Genomic DNA, 18,622 nt, shown 5'->3' with positions numbered 1-18,622 from the left:
ATCAAACCCCAAGAAAATGTTGTCATTGTGGATGGTGGTGGCTGTGGGAACACAATGTGATGGGAAGAAAGAGTGGTTCTCAAATGACACATTTCTTGGAATTAGAAGAAGAAGATCTTATCTGCAGGTAGATAAACTCCAAGGCTGCAGAAAGGAAAGAACCACAAGGAATAAAGTGGCTGGTCCTCATGGAGTAGTGGACACACCCTACATCTAGTTTGCAACTTCAATCCTCCTCAGACAAGTGGAATTAGCCCTTTCACTTTAAAGCTTAATCTACCACCTAGAAAAAAACACTCATCTGACACACCAAATAAATAAAAATCATCAGAAATATGCAACAAAATCTTGAGTTATTCACATCTCATGGTAGAGGTTTGACATCAAGCACTGGATGCACTGAGATTGTCTCAAAGCTGTCATTTATGGATAAGTATTATTATTATTTTCACAAACCAGGAATTGTTGCATCTTTATATTTTCCATATATGTGATATCCATCAAAGTATTTTCCCGATTTGATTAAATTAATAATTGGCTGTAAAAAAAATTATATATGAAGCAAACACAAATAATAATACTTTAATTTATATTTATTTAGGATAATTCCTTTTATTCTTTTCTAAAACTCCGAGCATCTATTTGGGGCATTGCCGATTCGAACGCTGCGATTTAATCGCACCAAAAACGTTCACCGACTCGCCCGTGTCCCACGTCAGCCCGACAGCATCTCCGATGCCATCCCCACCACCCGTTCGTGCCCTTCCCCCGCCCCACCTGATTCACCCACGTGGAGGCAGGCCTCAGCGAGCCCCTGTTCCCTAGCGCAATCCTCGCCGATGTTTCGCTGCCTGGCCCCACCGCAGTGATCCCTGAAGCCATGCGGTCGTAGGCCCCGCCGTGGCCCTCGATGAGCACCGTCCATCTTCCATCGTGCGTCCTACATCGTCCCGATCATGGATGGCGGTGGAAGTGCGTCGGCGTAATGGGAGGGTGCTTTCTTTTTGACCTGAGCTGGGTGAGGTTAACTGGCGATTAATCGGCCGGGCCTTAGGGCCATGGGGCGTCACTAGCGTGCGCACGGTCGCGTTGCTAAGCTGCGCCGGTCGCCTCCCGCCTATAAAGAACCCCCAGGGCGAGGGGACGGGAGACCTCGCCGTCATTCCGACGCCTCTCTTTTCGGCTTAAGCGGCGCGGTCGCCGAGAAAAGAGGAAAGAATCTTAGCCGAGTTTAGTGGGCACCTTTCTTTGCTTGTGGCACGACGGACGATGTCATCGGCGGCTGCTTGGATGGAGCCGAGCCTGGACGTGGACAAGCTGAGCTATGAGATCTTCTCCATACTGGAGAGCAAGTTCCTCTTCGGGTACGACGACCACAAGGTCTTCCTCTCCTCCACTCCCGCCACCCCCGTCGCTGCCGGCCTCCGCCACTCCTCCGCCGGCAAGGTGCGCATTCTCTCCATCGATGCCGCCGACGGCATTCTCGCCGGCGCCGCCCTCGTCCGCCTCGAGGCCACCCTCCGCAAGCAGTCTGGGGACCCCACCGCCCGTGTATCCGATTTCTTCGACCTGGCCGCCGGATCCGGCGCCGGGGGTGTCCTCGCCGCCCTCCTTTTTACCCGCGGACCCGACGGCCGTCCCCTCTTCTCGGCCGCCGAGGCCCTCCGCCTCCTCGCCAAGCACCGTCGCCGCCTCGCCTCCGGGACCCAGCGTAAGGGCCTCCTCGGGGGCATCCTCTGCCGGTCGGGGGGGCTACTCCGGCGGGTGTTCGGGGACGCGACGCTGCGGGACACCCTGAAGCCGGTGCTCATCCCGTGCTACGACCTCTCGACGGGGGCGCCCTTCGTGTTCTCACGGGCGGACGCCGTGGAGGCGGACGGTTACGACTTCCTGATGGAGGAGGTGTGCGCCGCCACGTGCGCGGACGCTGCGGCCGGCGCGGCTGCAGTGGAGATGCGCTCGGTGGACGGCCGGACGCGGATCCGGGCGGTCGGGGGTGGGTTGGCGATGGGAAACCCCACGGCGGCCGCCATCACCCACGTGCTCAACAACCGGCTCGAGTTCCCCGTCGCCACCGGGGTGGAGGACCTCCTCGTCGTCTCTCTCGGCGGCGCCGAGGCACCGGCCGCACCCGGGAAGCCCGCGGCGCCGCTCTCCGCGGAGGCGCTATCGAGGATCGCGGGCGGAGCCCAGGCCGACGTGGTACGGACCCCAGCCCTTAACCGCCATATAATTCCCCTTAGTTCTTCACGATAATACGCTGGCAATCGAGAAAAGATCACAATACCCTTAAAGAGAGCGAATCATCAGATCCCACCCGTTTAAATATACAGCATTTAGGTCGTTTGATCGAAACCATGCATTCCTCAGGTGGATCAAGCGGTGGCGATGGCGTTCGGAGAGAAGCGGGCGACGAACTACGTGCGGATCCAGGTGGGTGCGACGAGCGCTTAATTTACCTAATTGCCCGTGGTAGATGGAGTGCATTACTAGAATGATCGGATCTAATCGATGGGGGCATCGCAGGGGTACAAGGCTGCGCCGGGGACGACGGCCGCGGAGGAGACGCTGACGGAGAGGGGGGTGGAGTCGGTGCTGTTCCGGGGGAGGAAGCTGTCGGAGCTAACCAACGGGGAGAAGCTGGAGATGTTCGCGGCTGAGCTGATCAAGGAGCAGGACCGGCGGCAGCGGAGCGCCGCCCCGACGGTGGTGATCAAGCCCTCCATGACGCCCGCCCGGTCCTCCTCCTCCACCTTCACCACCATGGCCTCCACCGTCACCTCCGCGTCCTTGTGACGCTGGCGGGAAGGAACGGACGGCCAGGATATCAAGAGAGGGATCGTGGTTGATGATGATCGGTCCCACCTCTTATGTACATGTATTTTAGGCTGTTTTCTGGTTTTACTTTTGTGTGTGGGGGTGGGGGGGAAGCACTACTACTAATTTTTTGTTGTCTATTCACCCCCCCCCCCCTCTACTGCGAGTGAAGTTACCTCCCACAGTAACCTCAAATTATGTGTCTTAGAGTCCAGCGTGAGAGTTATTAACGCGTCACTGGGAATGAATCTGCTCTAAATTATTTTATGTCATTGGTGCCCGAATATACATACTGATAATAAGTGGAATGCTTACACGTACGTATGATTCATCATGCTAATTTTTTTTTTGTTATTATCATTAAATAAAAAAAAAATGGGATTGAAGCCAGCACGACGTCAGCCGGAATTGCAGGCCTGAGTGGGTGGATACAGCTCGACCGCACCGGACGCGAATCGGTGTTCGGTCCACGTTGACCCGTAGCTCCAACCGTGTGGGCCCCGCAGCACCAGGAACGCACTCGTCGGGGACGAGGGTGAAGGACGTGCCGCCCGCACGTGTGGGAGGTCTCGCCGTTGAAGGCGGAACCAAATCGGTACTACACAGCACGTGTAGCCCGAGTACTGGAGCCGACAAGTTCGTCGGCCCCCACAAGACGCGTCGGCTTCTGTGGTCAAACCTTTCTACACGCAGGTCCCACGTGGACTGCATTGTGGCGTTCACAGATCGACACGACCTAAATGATATTTAAGTGTACATCAGGGCAGTAATAAATATGAGGTAAATGAGGGGAAATATAGACAGAGAGACACAGGACCACAATTATCCACAGGGTTTTGGACTGAGAAAACCCACAAAAAGGACCAATGAAAGCCGATCTGAGGTCATCATGCCTTGCACTTGTTTCTGTAGCCATGGCAGACACATGCATTCACTCAGAGACACACAAGTACAGCAACCATTGATTCTCCAATGTGGTTAATGGCTTTTACATGCATATCTCAGCTGCAATAAGCCACTGAAACACTTACAAAGACACAGGCAATACATAAACTAGTAGGAACACCCAATCTGAACGATAGTAGTGGCCTCCAGAGTCGGCACAAAGGACATCAAGCATGTCTGTACCAGTGTTGAGCTATTTGTCCACATTGCTGATACAGGAGTTCGAAGCAGCAATCTCTTGCATTCCACCTTCATCATCTGTTGTCGGCTACCTGCATTTCATCACTAGTCACCATGATTGTTGGATATTCTTTTGAAAACTACAAAAATACAGCAGTAAAAACGTTGGTTTCATCAAACCTGTCAAGTCTCTAGAATTCACCTCATCACTACTCAGCTCCCATCCAAAGATTTTAAATGATTTCATATCCACCAATAATCTATAGTTGTCAGCAACGATATGAAAAAGGTGGTCCATGGCATGGATTGGTTACTGCATTCAATGTGGGTGGGTGGAAAGTGTGCAAGAGGGACAAACTTAAAGCTACCAACAGATGATGGCTGACTGCTGCTTTCCATTATTTGTAGATCTACAATTATTACAGTGGCACCAAATGCATGAAACCAGTTGACATAGTGGTGGAATGAAAAAGGCACATTCTATGTGATGCTGGGTTTGTACCAGGAGATATTTAATTTCCTGAGTTGAAGCCCCCACTCAAGCTTTCACATCTACACCTACAAGCCTCTCAACTATGGAAGATGCTCCCATTCTACTTTCTACAAATTGCCCTGGTGGCTGTTTGAAATTTAAATATTTAAATCCTGTAGCTGTTTCTCTCAGATTCTTTCTGGGTTTGTTCTTCCTTTTGCCTTTTACCACCACAAGTCTGGAAGTAGGTTTTCTTAGTGGTCCTCTCCTGGTTCAATTCTGGCTCAGAGGACCACCAATGACTTCACTCTATTGAGGCATGTGATTGATATCAAGAGATGACAAATGAGATAAAAAGGTAATAAGAACTTGATCCCTCTGTTTTTTTTTCCTCCTCTCCTTACATACTGCAAAAAATGAAACAGAGAAAAATGATGCAGGACATGCAATGTTTTTTAAATGAGCAACATGAAGGCTTGAGAAATCAGTGCACCACAGACCTGTCTATGGGACCCTAAAGGAGTCATTTCATGAGCCCATAGGTGCAATGACCTTTAGATCCAGTGCAAAAAGATAACCAAGTCAAGAATATGCCCCCATCTTTCTGAATTCTGGTTGCCAACATCCAGCAGCTCCCACCTAGGCAAAGACTAACTGAGCTCCAGGGGCATCAAGACTAATCTGCTTATCTTTTTACATGATTCAATCATAAGAAATTCTGGAATGAATGAAAAAAGCTTAGTAAAACCTCCCTCGAATCTGTCTTTTTTTTTTTTTTTCTGAAACGGGCAACAATTTCTGAGACAGTTCAAAAGACAGATGAAGCCAATAATTAGTATTCAGGAAGTCATAACAATTCTAATTCTTCACAAGATTAACTCTAGTATGTTTTTCCATTCCTTTTCTCTACAAATCAACTCTATTATCTTGGGCTCTCAATGAAATTGGAACAAGAACTTCAAAGGAAGGAAAATATAATGTATCTTTACACTGTATAATCTTAGGTCAATCTGGCAAAGGTAGATAACATGCAGCAGCTTTAAACTGACATTTCTCATCTCACAAGTGACTCATCCAGAAGGAGCCATCCAAAGAAAGAAGATGAAAAGTGAAAAGAAAGCACACAATGAGGAGAGAGAAGGAAGTCCAACCAAAAGCTGTCTCCATGTTCATCTAAGATGATTTAAGTGGGGCACAAGGGCAGTACATATTTTGATTTTAAACCAGAAAAATCTGACACTCAGATCAGTGTTCATGTGGGTCAGCAGGAGAAGAGTGCTTCTATTCTGGGTAAACAGATTGTCATACTTCCAACAATCACTCTCATTTTCCAATAAGGCCAAAACTATTTCCAAGAATTCAAGCTTTGTATTCTGAAGAATGACCTTAGGCCATTTGTTAATCTAAGTTAACCTAATCCAATGCATAAGACTCTCATCATTGTTACAATGACATTTGCATTTCTCTAAGCTATTGAAACATCACACATCTGCTAGGCCAATTATCATTTAAATACACGTGCCATTGTCCAACAAACATAGAATCACAATCAAATCAGCCTAGTTTGTACAATAGCAACTAAATACTTGAAAAAAATCAACACCTCCTATGCACCTGTTGGATTAAAGAGTTTGGAGGACTAGTTCAAGATGTCTTTTTCACACGCACCAGATGAATTGTTCATATATTTCATGTCTACTTACCAAAGGTTGTTTCTTTGTACCCTGTATAACTAGTGTTCCAGTCATCAACATAGCCTTTCTTGTAGTGCTAGAGCTGCATCGGCTAAGCCTCTCCAAAATCAAGCACTGTGCATTAAGCCAACCTTTTTTCTTTTCATATCTGCTTATGTAACCATCACAGGTTGAGATGTGACTCATTGCCCTCGGTAAATAGTTCAACGTTTAACCAGATGGAAGCATAAAATCTAATAGAACAACCCACTAAATAATCCTTAAAACAAATATGGCTGTGGAGCAAAGAAGGTGTTCCACGGGATGGGGAAAAAGGACCTATTAACTGCACCTGAAAGATAAGGTTTTTGAATAAGAGGTTAATCAACTTGGAGCACAGAATTTCTTTTAAATAAGAGCACAAAATTTCTTTTATCTAAATAAAGTATATTTTGAACTCATAATTCATCAGATATCTTTTATTAAATTCAGTAAAGTAAATTGAATCTGATTATTCAATCATTTTATAACGAGAATAATTTTTTACAAAGATACAATCACCAGTCAGACTCAACTAAAAATTGATATACCTTTTCTCTTTTTTCCGTCATTTAGGTGGACACTTGAATCAAAAACCACTTGCTATATTCTCTAACAAAATCACTGATCATGATCTATAGTTTTATTTTCTCATCAATCATCCAATCTCTGTTCATACTTAACTAATAAATCAAGAAGGAAAATACCTCAGTGACAAAGCTAGAATGCAGCTTTTTGGATAACTCATGAAGAGAAGGCAGAAAGTGACAACACAAAGGAACTGCCACAAAATGTTAAACTACCTAGAGCTAACTTCATAGTTAGAACTTCCAAGGACACCCTTTTAAACAGATAATTCATGGAGAAGAAATAACAGTCATGCAAAGTTTATATGGTCTTATAGTTCACTGTTGTTGATGTAAAACAACTCCCAGACACAAGATCACCCCTCAAATTGAACAAACCCAAACTAATATTAAACAATCAGGAGAGACAAGCACTTATCAGATTCTGTTAGAACACCATGTGGGTCTTTGTACATTTGAGACAAATCTATAATCATAGATATATTGCACAAAATGATAACCCATAATTACCTCACAGTGTTGGGAATGACCGAATTGTAGTGCTCGCCAAGGCCATAAGCATGCCGATGATACGATAACATTATGCTTGGGTTGCTGATACTGTTTCCTATTTCAGTCTTGTATTCTTTTCCCATCTCCACGTCAGGGAAAGAACCTGAATATATGATGATATGTTTCTTAAGGCAATGTGTAAGAGCACCCAGCTCAAGTTGTCCTCCCCAAGCTGCTGTGGACTCAACCTCTTCGCAGTACTTCTCAAATCTTTCCAGGGGTGACCTATCTGCATCAAGTTCAATTTTACTCTCAGATAGGAAAAATGGTAGAAAATCAGATGCATGGTTTCTCATGTAATTAGCAGCCATTTTTCGTAGCTCCTGGAAAACGTAGTGCGAGTTATCATTGGAGTAAAGTGAGAGCTGGTCCTCAACAGCTCGATAAAGACAATGACCATCTGGTTTTATCTCGTTGATTGTCAATCCCAGGGGCTCCAGTTTCCTCTCCAGCCTCTCATTTTCAATCATGCGATCGCTAATCATGTTGCTCTGTTCTTCCTGAATCCTCTGCTCTCTTGCAGCTTCTTCCTGAGCTCTTCTTTCTCTTCTCCTTGCCCCTTTACTGGGTTTTGCCAAGTCACTATTGCCTGTGACATTAACGCCAGCAATGGCCTTCACCAGAATGTCTAAATTATTCTTCTCTGTTCTCTCAGTTGCTTTATAGCCCAATGATGCAAGTTCTTGTGTGTGTTTAGCTTTTAGTTGGGATTGAAGACGGGATATCTCATTCTCCACCTGCTTCTTCTTGGCTTTCTGTTCAGCTTTGCTTCCTTTTGCAGCAGCTTTTTTCAGACTCATCTCTTTGCTATGGAGCTTGGTCATCTCTTGCCTGTGAAGAAGTTTAATGTCTTTTAATAATACCATTATAGGAAACTTTTGGCATTGTCTAAAGGTAAAAGATTGAATGATAGGAGATGATAAAGGAAAGCATTAGACCACGTTATTAGGGAACCATGCAAGTTTACCATTACCCACATCAATTAGTTGTAAGTTACATGAGAATATCAGTATATGATATAAGAAGGAATGAAATGATTTACAATATGAGAATGTGTACCTCACTGCTAGAAATATGATATTCCTTAATTGACAATGTTAAAGGCCTAAAGCATAAATAATATCCAGGCAAACTAAATCCTGCGTTAAGGATTCCTGCTTTTAAGTGTCCTAGATGGATCACAAAAAGTGAAGAATAACCACTAACACCTGTGAAGGGAAATGCGTTATTATCACCTTTTGATTAGGCATCATAGAGTAATTTATACAACGTTTGACACATTACAAATACCTCAGTGTGACGACTTTCTAGCCTTAAAATTTATTTACATGATAAACTATACACATCAGAGCAAGAAACTACCCTTCGATCTGAGATCACAAGTAGAACATCTCCTAAAGTAACCTTAGATTAAAAAAAAAGAACAGTAAAGGCTATCAACGGATATCCTTATAAGCAAAGTTTAAAATCTTGGTCCTATAACGGTTTTGATACTCTGTTGCATTGGTACTCACTAAAAGAAACATATGGTCCAATGTTGATCCTGCTTACAGAAAAATAATGTGTGACTTATATTGGAACTTTGCTTAAAGGTACAGCAAAACATAGGACAACTTGTATCTGAAACTTGCTTTTAAGTACAAAAAATGGAACTTAGCATTTACACAGGTGAACCCACCAGTCAAAGGAAAGTCATACATGTAGGTGCAAGTATCATCAAGTTTTGCTATGTATGTGAACAAGCATTGCACACATGGTTGGCTGAGCAACTGTTAAAGAATACTAGATGTGCTGATCAGCCATTTGAAATCCTACTACCTTAAATCGATCAAGTGTCATTGAAGACCACTTGTATATTTTAGTTGGATACATCACTAACAACCAAATATTAGATTTAACTCCAAAATAATGACGTAAGTCCACAACCATTCCAGTGCACAATGCACTAAAGAAGAATCTAGTCTTGATTTTAAGACAACAAGCTCATTCCAAATTCTCAAGTTCATTCCAAATTCTCATCCAAACACAATGCTTACATAAGTTACTGTTTTATAAGATATTTTCTTAACTTCTTTTTGTAATTAAGCATCCATTTTTTGCAATCACAATCTTTTGCAAAAGGAGAATGCAAACATTGCTTCTAGGTCGACTGGCCTTTAAATTCCGCCTTATGCTTAAACTTGATTTCTGTTTGAATTTCTGTCCACTGCCTTACCTACTGACTAAACAACCATAGATGTATGGTCATATGAGAAGTATATACAGTACACTCTTTTGTATAATACTATATCTGGATTAGTTATATCTTTTGTAGCCTGTATTTTGTAAAACTATAGGCTTCCCCAAACAAAGAAAAAAAAGCCAACAACTAAATTCCACAAAAATGAAGAATTGGATAATATTTTTGCTCAGTGAAGGTTCCGTCACAAATAGATCAAACAAAGGGCAGGACCAGTTATCAATAACTCCTTTCCAAGATTACATGGAAATTATAAAGGCAGAAGATGAAATTATCCTGTTCAGGACAACTTCCCTTTGAAGGTAAAGAAGAATTGAACTTCATTTGCTCATCTTGGAAATTAGTGCGTCAAAAATCATGCCCGAACCCAATGAGCTTACGCATGGTATTTCCATTGGATTCTGAAGGAAACTGCAACAGTAAAAGAAACTTCTGATATCATAATAATTAATATCTTCATGAGATCAGATTAAATTCAAAAGTGCAAGCACCGTAATGTTTGTCCAATTGTCTGTTTGAAAAACTTATCAATCAGATTAACTATTATTTATCCCATGGTTCTCTGTAACTAACATGTATCCATCCAAATAAAACTCATATTATTCCAGCCTTATTGTTCACTTAAACCAGCAGCAGCAACAAGTGGAGTTCAAAACAAGTTTTCAAACACTAATCAATTCTTTATGTACCTCATTGTTTCGATCATCTGGATTATACAATCGACTGTAGATGAACTATCCTAATGTGAGCTAAAATAGTAAACTATTAATCCAAAAACAGAAAATGCTAGCTTTGTCAACAGTTTTGATTAACTCAATTCTCATATCTAATGTTCAAATTGAGAAGCATCTATCCCAGTTACGTGGCTGCCTATAGGCAATGAGACTTAATTGTAGTATTAATTCTTATTAGATTTCTATAGAGACCTGGACCTAAAACATTCCTCCATCCCTCCTAATTGCTGATTGCTGATCTGACCTAAGCTACTGTCTTTAGAAAGGGAACACAAGCACGTAGCCTCAACATCTTCTTCATTAAGATGCATTAGTTGTTCACCCAAAGGATAAAATCAGAGGCATCTTTTGTACAGCCAGGTGCAACCTATATCCAGCATGATTTATAAGCAATAAAAGGTGGACCAAGACATCAGCATCATATCTTACCGAAGAAACTAAGAACCATAACCTTTCGTTTTAATACTTATGCCCACTGCCTATCAACAAAAGATGGAATACATTCGAACCTACCATTTCTTTTTAATATTTATGCCCACTGTCTATCAACAAAAGATGGAATCAAACCTCCCATGTCTTAGAAGTCTTAAGTTCTGCACAAAAGCAATTCAACCAGCAGCCAAGCCAAAGAGTCAAAACTCCACGATTAATAGAACAACAGATTCATTAAAAGGGCAAGCCAATCCTCCTGATTAGACAAAAACTAAACAGGCCAATCCTTTGGTTCGTTCACTCATGTCTCAGTCCTAACCAAGCAACGAATTAGCATCAAAATATGGTTTTCCTTCAATATTCAGCAGACAACATGAGCAAATATCTCCTCTCGACCTAAAATCCAGAACATAACGCGAATCGTACGCCAGGGGAGGGGGAAAAATTGGGCAAGGCAAATAAAAATCGGAAGTATTACCGGTGTCTAGAGAGCATCTCTTCGAGAGCTTCCTGTGGTTCTTCCTTCGAAGCGCTTCCCTCCGCTTCTTCGGCCGCCTCCATCTTCCTCCCGTGATCGAGGCAAAGGATCGGAGGAGGGAGGAGAGCTCTCGAACTCTGTGGAGAGCGGATTTAGCTCACGTGGGGCGATCGCTCCGCAGCCCTAAAAGCCTCTTTGTCGGACCTTTCGATATAGATCGGGCCTCATGAAGCCCATTAGCGTTTAAGCCTCTTATAGAGTTCGGCCCATACACTAATTAGTTAATTTGCTTACCACTCAACAAATTCCTAATAATTATTTTTTTATTTTATTTTTCTAAATGAATATTATATGTTGAAATTTTTCGTGTAAATAAAAATATGAAGAATATTATATATTTTTATTCTTTTTATTAGCCTCCCACCATCTTTGAAACCGAATAGAAGTCAACAATATTGATGTCAGCCATGGAGACTTTGGGTTTGACATAATAGTGGCGTAAGATGTCAAAGCATCATTCTAGTCTTCATGCCTCCCCTATCATTCGTTACACTTCGCCTTTGGTCCAAATTAGCCAATTGACTTGATCAAATAATATTATATTCACCCGAATACAAATAATTTAATTGATGCAACTGTTGAAAGTACATGATTTGTCATTATTAACATTTAATGATAGAATATATATACATTACATGCGTTTGAGATTAGAACAACCCATTGACCGTTGACTATCGTAGCGCCTACCATTTGATTTGGTCAAGTCCAATGCGATGCAGCAAACCGTAACATGGTCCGCAATGCCTCGGGGTTGAACCCGGTTTGGAGTCTAATTGGGGACTCGAACCGGACGTTTCAGCCGCCTCGAGCACGTGACTCGGTCAACTGACTCGAAAGCTTTTTACAGCGGAACGCGATATATAAATAAGCGCACATTCCTTCCTTCGCTCACTCCACCTCGACCCTTCTCGGTCGACGGCAGCAGCTCTCCGGCGCCCTGGAGGACGGCGGCCTTCGGTAGCCCCACCCTGTTGCCTGCTTTCTAGGTCTGTCGATCTTCTCGGTGATTCTGGTCTCTCGACTGGCGGGGTCAAAAGGGAGTGGAGTGGGGGGCGGCGGTTTCTCGAGGCGAACGCTGGCCTGCGCAGCTACTCCGGTGACTGATCGGCTGGGTGTCTTCGTGTTCGGAGGTGACTTCTGCTTCTGGGTTTCTCGTTCTGAGTTCAAGACTGCATTTTTTTTGTTTCTTCGCCATTAAATGTTGGTTTTTTATTGGTGCACAGCTGCTTGTTTGTTTCCTTTGATAGGGATAACAAATCCGGATTTGTTTTATAGCATTGATTCAATTGGATCATCTGATTTCTTATCTGTTGTTGGCTGATTTCTTTTTTAACACAAGTTCCAAATAGTGAAATGACATGTTTCTATTGAAAGTTGATGTTTTTGACCTCTAGCACACTAATGGCTATGCAAAAACTTGAAGATAAATCACTTGATTTGGGTGTGGTCACCAGTTCTTTGCAGACAACAATTATCCATAAGTTCAAGAAAAACCCTTTCAGCTCAGCTTGCATAGTGTGAAACACGAGCCAGAAAGCATGGAACTCCGCAAGTCTTGATCTGAACCTCTATGCTGATCGATGTTTATTTAGTTTATGAGCTTTGATAACGATAGGAACGGATATGTTTCTTTATCTGCTTTGTCTTAAACTGATGCTGATATATTTCCCTCACTTGTTTTTACCTTTGCAGGGAACTCAGAATCCAGCATTCATCGCACACAGGAAAATCTGATAGTTTATTAATTCAACGATGACTTGTTTCTCTTTCATATTCAGAAGGCAAAAAACTTCAAACTGGAAGCGTGGTCAAATTGATGAAGGTAGACATGCGGTGGTTTATTGTGATTTAGCTTTATGTTTCTTTGCCTTCTTATTGAAGATAATGCAGTTGGTTCATTTGTCTCTTATATTGTCAAAAGTCCATTCCACCTTTAGTTTAAGCTTTGATTCTTTTTTTTTAATCAGACATTCCAAGAACCGAAAGTGTTAAAATCTACACCTACAAGGAATTGAAAAATGCAACGGATGATTTTAGCCCTGCTAACAAAATTGGACAAGGAGCTTTTGGTTCTGTATATAAGGTAACTTGCATAGACTTCATAGTTGTCTGATTCTGTTAATTTGATAAACATTCCTTATCATATATGGTGTATGATGTAGGGAAGGCTTGGAGATGGAACAGTTGTCGCTGTAAAGGTCCTCTCTGCTGAGTCAAAGCATGGAGCACAACAATTTCTGACTGAAATCACCATAATCTCTGGCATCATCCATGAGAATCTTGTCAAGCTGTTTGGTTGCTGTGTAGAAGAATCTCACAGAATACTTGTCTACAACTATCTTGAGAATAGCAGCATTGCACAAACACTTCTTGGTACCATATTCCTTTCTTATACCATTTATTTAGTATTCGTGTATACTTAACAACAGACAGGTCTTGCAATAAGTTGAGCACATCATTATTGCTTTCTTTCAGGATCGAGCCACAGTAGCATTCAGTTCAACTGGAGAGCACGAGTCAAAATTTGTGTTGGTGTTGCTCGTGGACTTGCATTACTTCATGATGAAGTCAGGCCTCATGTAGTTCACAGAGATATTAAAGCGAGCAATATTCTTCTTGATAAGGACCTCACACCAAAAATATCTGATTTTGGTTTAGCAAAGCTTCTTCCGGCAAATATGTCTCATGTCAGCACACGAGTTGCTGGAACACTGTAGGTTCCATTGCTTTTTTTTAAACTTCCTATAGTCTAGTTTTTGCTGCTTATTAGTACAATGCCACTGGCAGCAATCTCCACATTATTTGGCTCAAGATATCACTGGCATTCTATCTTTTTTTCTTTTTTTGAAGTCTTGTGTTTCTTTCTTTGCAGCGGTTACTTAGCGCCAGAGTATGCAATTCGTGGACAAGTGACAAGGAAGTCAGATGTTTACAGCTATGGTGTTCTTCTTCTAGAAATAGTTAGTGGCAGATGTAACACCAACACAAGGCTACCCTATGAAGATCAGTGTTTTCTGGAAAGGGTAAGGCCAATATTAATCAATTATGAACTAAAAATGGTGATTATATTGCATAAATAGCAAGTTTTCCATCATACAGTCAAGCATTTTTTGTTGCTGAAACAATGCTTTCATTGCATCAACTTCCAGTGTGTTGCAGTTGGTTTTGAAAATGATCATAATGCATGGCACACAAGTGAAACTTGATAATCATGAAGTTATGTCAATCCTGATGATAGTGAAGAACTACCAAGTTGTTTGCTTGATTGTATGCCAAATTTAATTATTTACTGTAAGTATCATAACAAAGTCAATTGCATGCCTTAACTTGGCTAATTGCTTCTGCATAATATTTTGATCCCTTTCCCTCCAATGGCAAACAATCTTAGATCCCATTTGATTTTCATGTGACAAGAAAATGCTATACTGGGAATTGAATATCCAGCGTACATTTGTCTCTATGTTATGTTAAGGAATGTCCAAACAATAAACAAAGAGCGGTGTAATAAGGATGGAGGGCATATTTCGAGTACTAGATGTGTTATCCACTACCTTTGCTGGATGTGTGGAGATTCATAAACTTGTACAAGGGATCATCTTCTCATCCCAGATTTTATGGCAAGATGATGAAATAATGAGAGTTTTATCAATTGGAGCTTAATGAATCGTATGTTTCCAGTAGCATGATAATGCCTTGCTGGAGATTAAAATACAAGGTAAATTATATTTTTGGCCTTAGATATGAGTATGTTTCCATATTTATGGTATATACTCATACTTGCTTTTGGTGATCCGTATCTAAGTAATCAGATTTTTTATCAACTAGATATGTCATCTTCTGATGTTATATCTGTGCCAAGTCCTACTTTATTTTGCTGTGTATAATTTTAGCATTGTCCCAAAATAACTATTGCATAGGCAAGTCCTAGAACCTCAGTCTAGTAATGGAGGTGTTTGCAGCTCATGGACCCATGTTGACAATCATTTTGGCAAGAGCAAAATTTCAATAATGATAAATTGTGCATAATATGAAACATCCATGATCATGAGTTTAGTTTAATTATTAAAGTTAATTTAAAGATTAATTTTGCCTGGTGACGACTGCAGTTAGTAAGTTATGAGAGGACAGTAGTGATGGTGTAACGAGGAAGAAGTTTAATGCTTTGTTTTTGCTTCTTTAGTGCCTTAATGATTCAATCCTCTTATCTATTTTAGAAAAGAAATATGCTTTTTAGAAGATACACATAAAAAATAAAATGGAAAATAAATCACCCCTGTTGCCTAAAAGTGTTCTAGTTTACTGCTATCAGTTGTTTCTTTATGTGCATAATAAAATGATTTGGAAACTTCATATAAATGATCTGTTGTACTTACTTGTAGGTAAGCATAAGTTAAGAAAATAATTTCCTAACTGGATACATAATATAATAAGAAAAATATCATGCAGTTCCTTGTGTCTTTTTAGTGGTTATCCTGAATCTGGAAACATGGTTTACAAATGTGCAGTCCCCAGGCATCACAAATGGATTTTTGGTCATGCAAACATGGGCGCTATACAAATGTGGCAAGCTGGTGAATATCATTGATAGTTCTTTAACAGATGATTTAGATATTGAAGAGGCATGTAGGTTCCTGAAGATTGGACTTCTGTGCACACAAGACGCGATGACGCTTCGGCCCTCAATGTCCACTGTCATCCAGTTGCTGACTGGTGAAAAGGGCGTCGACTCTGAGAAGATCGTAAAGCCTGGTATAATCGAGAATTTTATGGACCTTAAGATTAGAAACAAGGATCCAATGAATAGATCCAAGGTCATGTCATCCTTTCTACACAGCTCACCCTCGTCATCAGAGAACACCACAGATGCATCCATGACCTTTCGCAGCAATATCCGCAATATCCGAGGACGAGACTGAAAGCCAGTGAACATAGAATTGAAAGAAAGAACTTTCAAGGTACATAATCATGTAGAAATCAATGTAATTCCCTTTTTTCCTTGAAAGAAAATCTATTTGATTCTTTATTTTTGCATATCGTAGATTTTAGGTTCTGTATATATTCATATGGATTATGGTCAAAACAGAACTTGGATTATGCCGATGTTTAAATAGTAAAGGGAATTGTTGATTGATTTAATTAGCAAACTGAAAGATATACCTTGTGGAGTGATAGTTCAATGCCTTCCCAGGGAAAGCCACTTGTATATGCAGAAACTCCAAAAATCGAAAAACTGGATATTTGAGATTTCATATCTTTTCAGCCTCTGATAATACATCAGTTGGAAAAGAAAAAGAATTTACATATATTTTGATTTGTCCTTCTCTGAATGAACCAGAACACAGACTTGAAAATGGTTTTCACATGAAATATTTTATCATTGGTACCTATGTGGTAGAAAGGATCAAACACAGCATACTTAGATCTCTGTTCAGTCTTCTCTTTCAACAAATGGTAGAGGGCTTTGTGATCTGTAGTTCCTCTATCAAAAACATGGGGAAACAGAATTGAGATCTGAGATGAGTTTGATTGATCTTTCGTTAGTTCGATACTCTATGTAATATGATGTCTATTACATAATGGATCACATCAATCATTTCTTTAGCTTTGGCATGGACTTCGGGGATGATGGATTAAGGAAACTATAAAAATAAAATACTATGATATAATTAAAAAGAATATTTTCGATCAAAAAAATCGATGTAGTACTTAAATAAGAGGTAAGACATATAACACTTATAAGATATTTTCAAGTATACATTTTTTATCTTACTTCATGAATTATGATATTATTTATAAGACCTAGTGGTAACTACCTCACTCCATCATGTCATCTATGGTTGAGTTAGATGTAAGAACTACCCTATAAATTCTAGATCATGTGTTACTATTTAAAACATGCCTAAAACTATCTAGAATAGGGTAACTACCTAGATAACTACTATGAATCAATTCTTAACACTCCCTATTGATTCATAGTTACATATACTGATTTGCGATATGAAATAAACATGATTTTGAACTGGAAGCGACTTGGTGAGAATATCTGTAACTTGTTCATCTGTTCCACAATACTTCATTGTTATGACTCCACTTGCTATAAAATCCCAGATGAAATGATAGTGTATCTCTATATGCTTCGTTCTTCTATGAAATATTGGATTCTTCGTCATTGCAATTGTAGCTTTGTTGTCACAAAATATTTTCGTTGCTTTTTTTTGTTCTTGATAAGATATTTAAGAAATCTTCTGAGCCATATCGCTTGACAAGCTACTGATGTTGATAATGCATCTATCGCTTGTTTTTTTAAACTCCAAGATATAGTTCCTGATCCAAAGCTAAAAATATTGCCTGAAGTACTCTTTCTATCATCTAAAGCTCTTGTTCAATCACTATCAGTAAAATCAAATAATTTATATTTAAAATTATGAGAATACCAAATGCATAATCTGTAGTTCCAACAATATAACACAGAATTCTTTTAATAGCTCCTAGATGATGCTTGCTTGGGCTATGCATAAACCTAGATACTACACCTACAATGGAGGTAATATCTGATGGAGTATGAGTTAGATAAATCAAACCTCCAACCAAACTTCTGTGGTATCTTACATTTGTTAAATATATACCATCTTCAAGTTTCAATTTCTCATTTATATTTATGGTTGTTGTTTTAGTTTTGTAATTAATCATGTTAGATTTTTTGAGTAGATCCTTTATAAAAGAAAAATTCCATATAATCCTTGCTTCACTTTCGACCTAAGAAAATAATGTAGTAGATCTAGATATGATATTTCAAACTTATTCATTATACATTTTTTAAATTCTACTAGAATATTATGTTCATCTTCCTTAAATCCATTTTGATAAAAATAATAATCAATTTTACTGTATCATGCCCTTGGAGATTGTTTAAGCCCAAAAAGAGCTTTCTTTAGCTTATACACATTTTCATCATTCATCATGTCCTTTAACCAAGAAACCTTTAGGTTGAATAACAAAAACCTCTTTGTGTAAATCTTTATTTAAAAACATAGATTTCATATCAAATTAATAAACATGCCAACTCAAGTGAACAACTAAAGCCAAGAAAGTTCTCACGATTTTGAATCTAGCAATTGGAGAAAAAATATCATCAAAATCACTACCTTGTTATTGTGAATATCCTTTTGCTATAAGCCAAGCCTTATACTTTTGGATACTTCCATAACTTTGTTTTGAACACCCATTTTAATCTAATAGATTTCTTTTCTTTTAGTAGATCCATTAGTTTCCAAGTTTCATTCTTCTCAATTGACTTGATTTCCTCCTTTGTTGCTTTTCGTCATTTCTTTTTTTCAACTGCTTCCTCAAAAGTTATAAGATCTGAAATAAACAAAGCAAATGTTGAGTCATAAATTTCTGTTAGTGATCTGAA

At 40.3% G+C, this 18,622-nt stretch overlaps 3 protein-coding genes across 7 annotated transcripts; 2 read left to right on the top strand and 1 right to left on the bottom strand.

Moving 5' to 3' along the window:
- The first annotated feature begins 1,063 nt into the window (after window positions 1-1,063).
- LOC103993623 (patatin-like protein 3) lies at window positions 1,064-3,084 on the top strand. The gene is made up of 3 exons (XM_009413755.3): window positions 1,064-2,202; window positions 2,371-2,433; window positions 2,527-3,084. Exons 1-3 carry the CDS (start codon window positions 1,270-1,272, stop codon window positions 2,794-2,796), a joined length of 1,266 nt encoding a protein of 421 aa, XP_009412030.2. The 5' UTR covers window positions 1,064-1,269; the 3' UTR covers window positions 2,797-3,084.
- Window positions 3,085-3,757: 673 nt separating this feature from the next.
- On the bottom strand, window positions 3,758-11,322 carry LOC135582271 (OVARIAN TUMOR DOMAIN-containing deubiquitinating enzyme 5-like). 4 transcript variants are annotated; one of them, XR_010498906.1, is made up of 4 exons: window positions 11,149-11,322; window positions 7,224-8,096; window positions 4,915-5,053; window positions 3,758-4,034 (listed from the first exon to the last, which is right to left on the bottom strand). XR_010498906.1 is itself a non-coding variant. In XM_065164696.1 (3 exons), the coding sequence occupies exons 1-3, from the start codon at window positions 11,229-11,231 to the stop codon at window positions 4,031-4,033; spliced, it is 960 nt and encodes a 319-aa protein (XP_065020768.1). In that variant the 5' UTR covers window positions 11,232-11,321; the 3' UTR covers window positions 3,758-4,030. The 4 variants fall into 4 exon arrangements, 3 of the variants coding, with proteins under 3 accessions (XP_065020768.1, XP_065020766.1, XP_065020767.1); XM_065164696.1 differs by lacking the exon at window positions 4,915-5,053 and having other exon boundaries at window positions 11,149-11,321; XM_065164694.1 differs by lacking the exons at window positions 3,758-4,034; window positions 4,915-5,053 and adding an exon at window positions 5,102-5,132 and having other exon boundaries at window positions 11,149-11,321.
- Window positions 11,323-12,127: 805 nt separating this feature from the next.
- Window positions 12,128-16,260, top strand: LOC135644319 (cold-responsive protein kinase 1-like). 2 transcript variants are annotated; one of them, XM_065161794.1, is made up of 7 exons: window positions 12,128-12,338; window positions 12,901-13,030; window positions 13,176-13,291; window positions 13,371-13,581; window positions 13,684-13,921; window positions 14,081-14,231; window positions 15,714-16,260. In XM_065161794.1, the coding sequence occupies exons 2-7, from the start codon at window positions 12,961-12,963 to the stop codon at window positions 16,122-16,124; spliced, it is 1,197 nt and encodes a 398-aa protein (XP_065017866.1). In that variant the 5' UTR covers window positions 12,128-12,338; window positions 12,901-12,960; the 3' UTR covers window positions 16,125-16,260. The 2 variants fall into 2 exon arrangements, with proteins under 2 accessions (XP_065017866.1, XP_065017867.1); XM_065161795.1 differs by lacking the exons at window positions 12,128-12,338; window positions 12,901-13,030 and having other exon boundaries at window positions 13,376-13,581.
- Window positions 16,261-18,622: the final 2,362 nt, after the last annotated feature.

This window comes from Musa acuminata, chromosome BXJ3-8, assembly GCF_036884655.1.
Source record: "Musa acuminata AAA Group cultivar baxijiao chromosome BXJ3-8, Cavendish_Baxijiao_AAA, whole genome shotgun sequence".
NCBI classification, from domain to species: Eukaryota; Viridiplantae; Streptophyta; class Magnoliopsida; order Zingiberales; family Musaceae; genus Musa; species Musa acuminata.
This window is presented reverse-complemented; position numbering and strand designations above follow the sequence as displayed.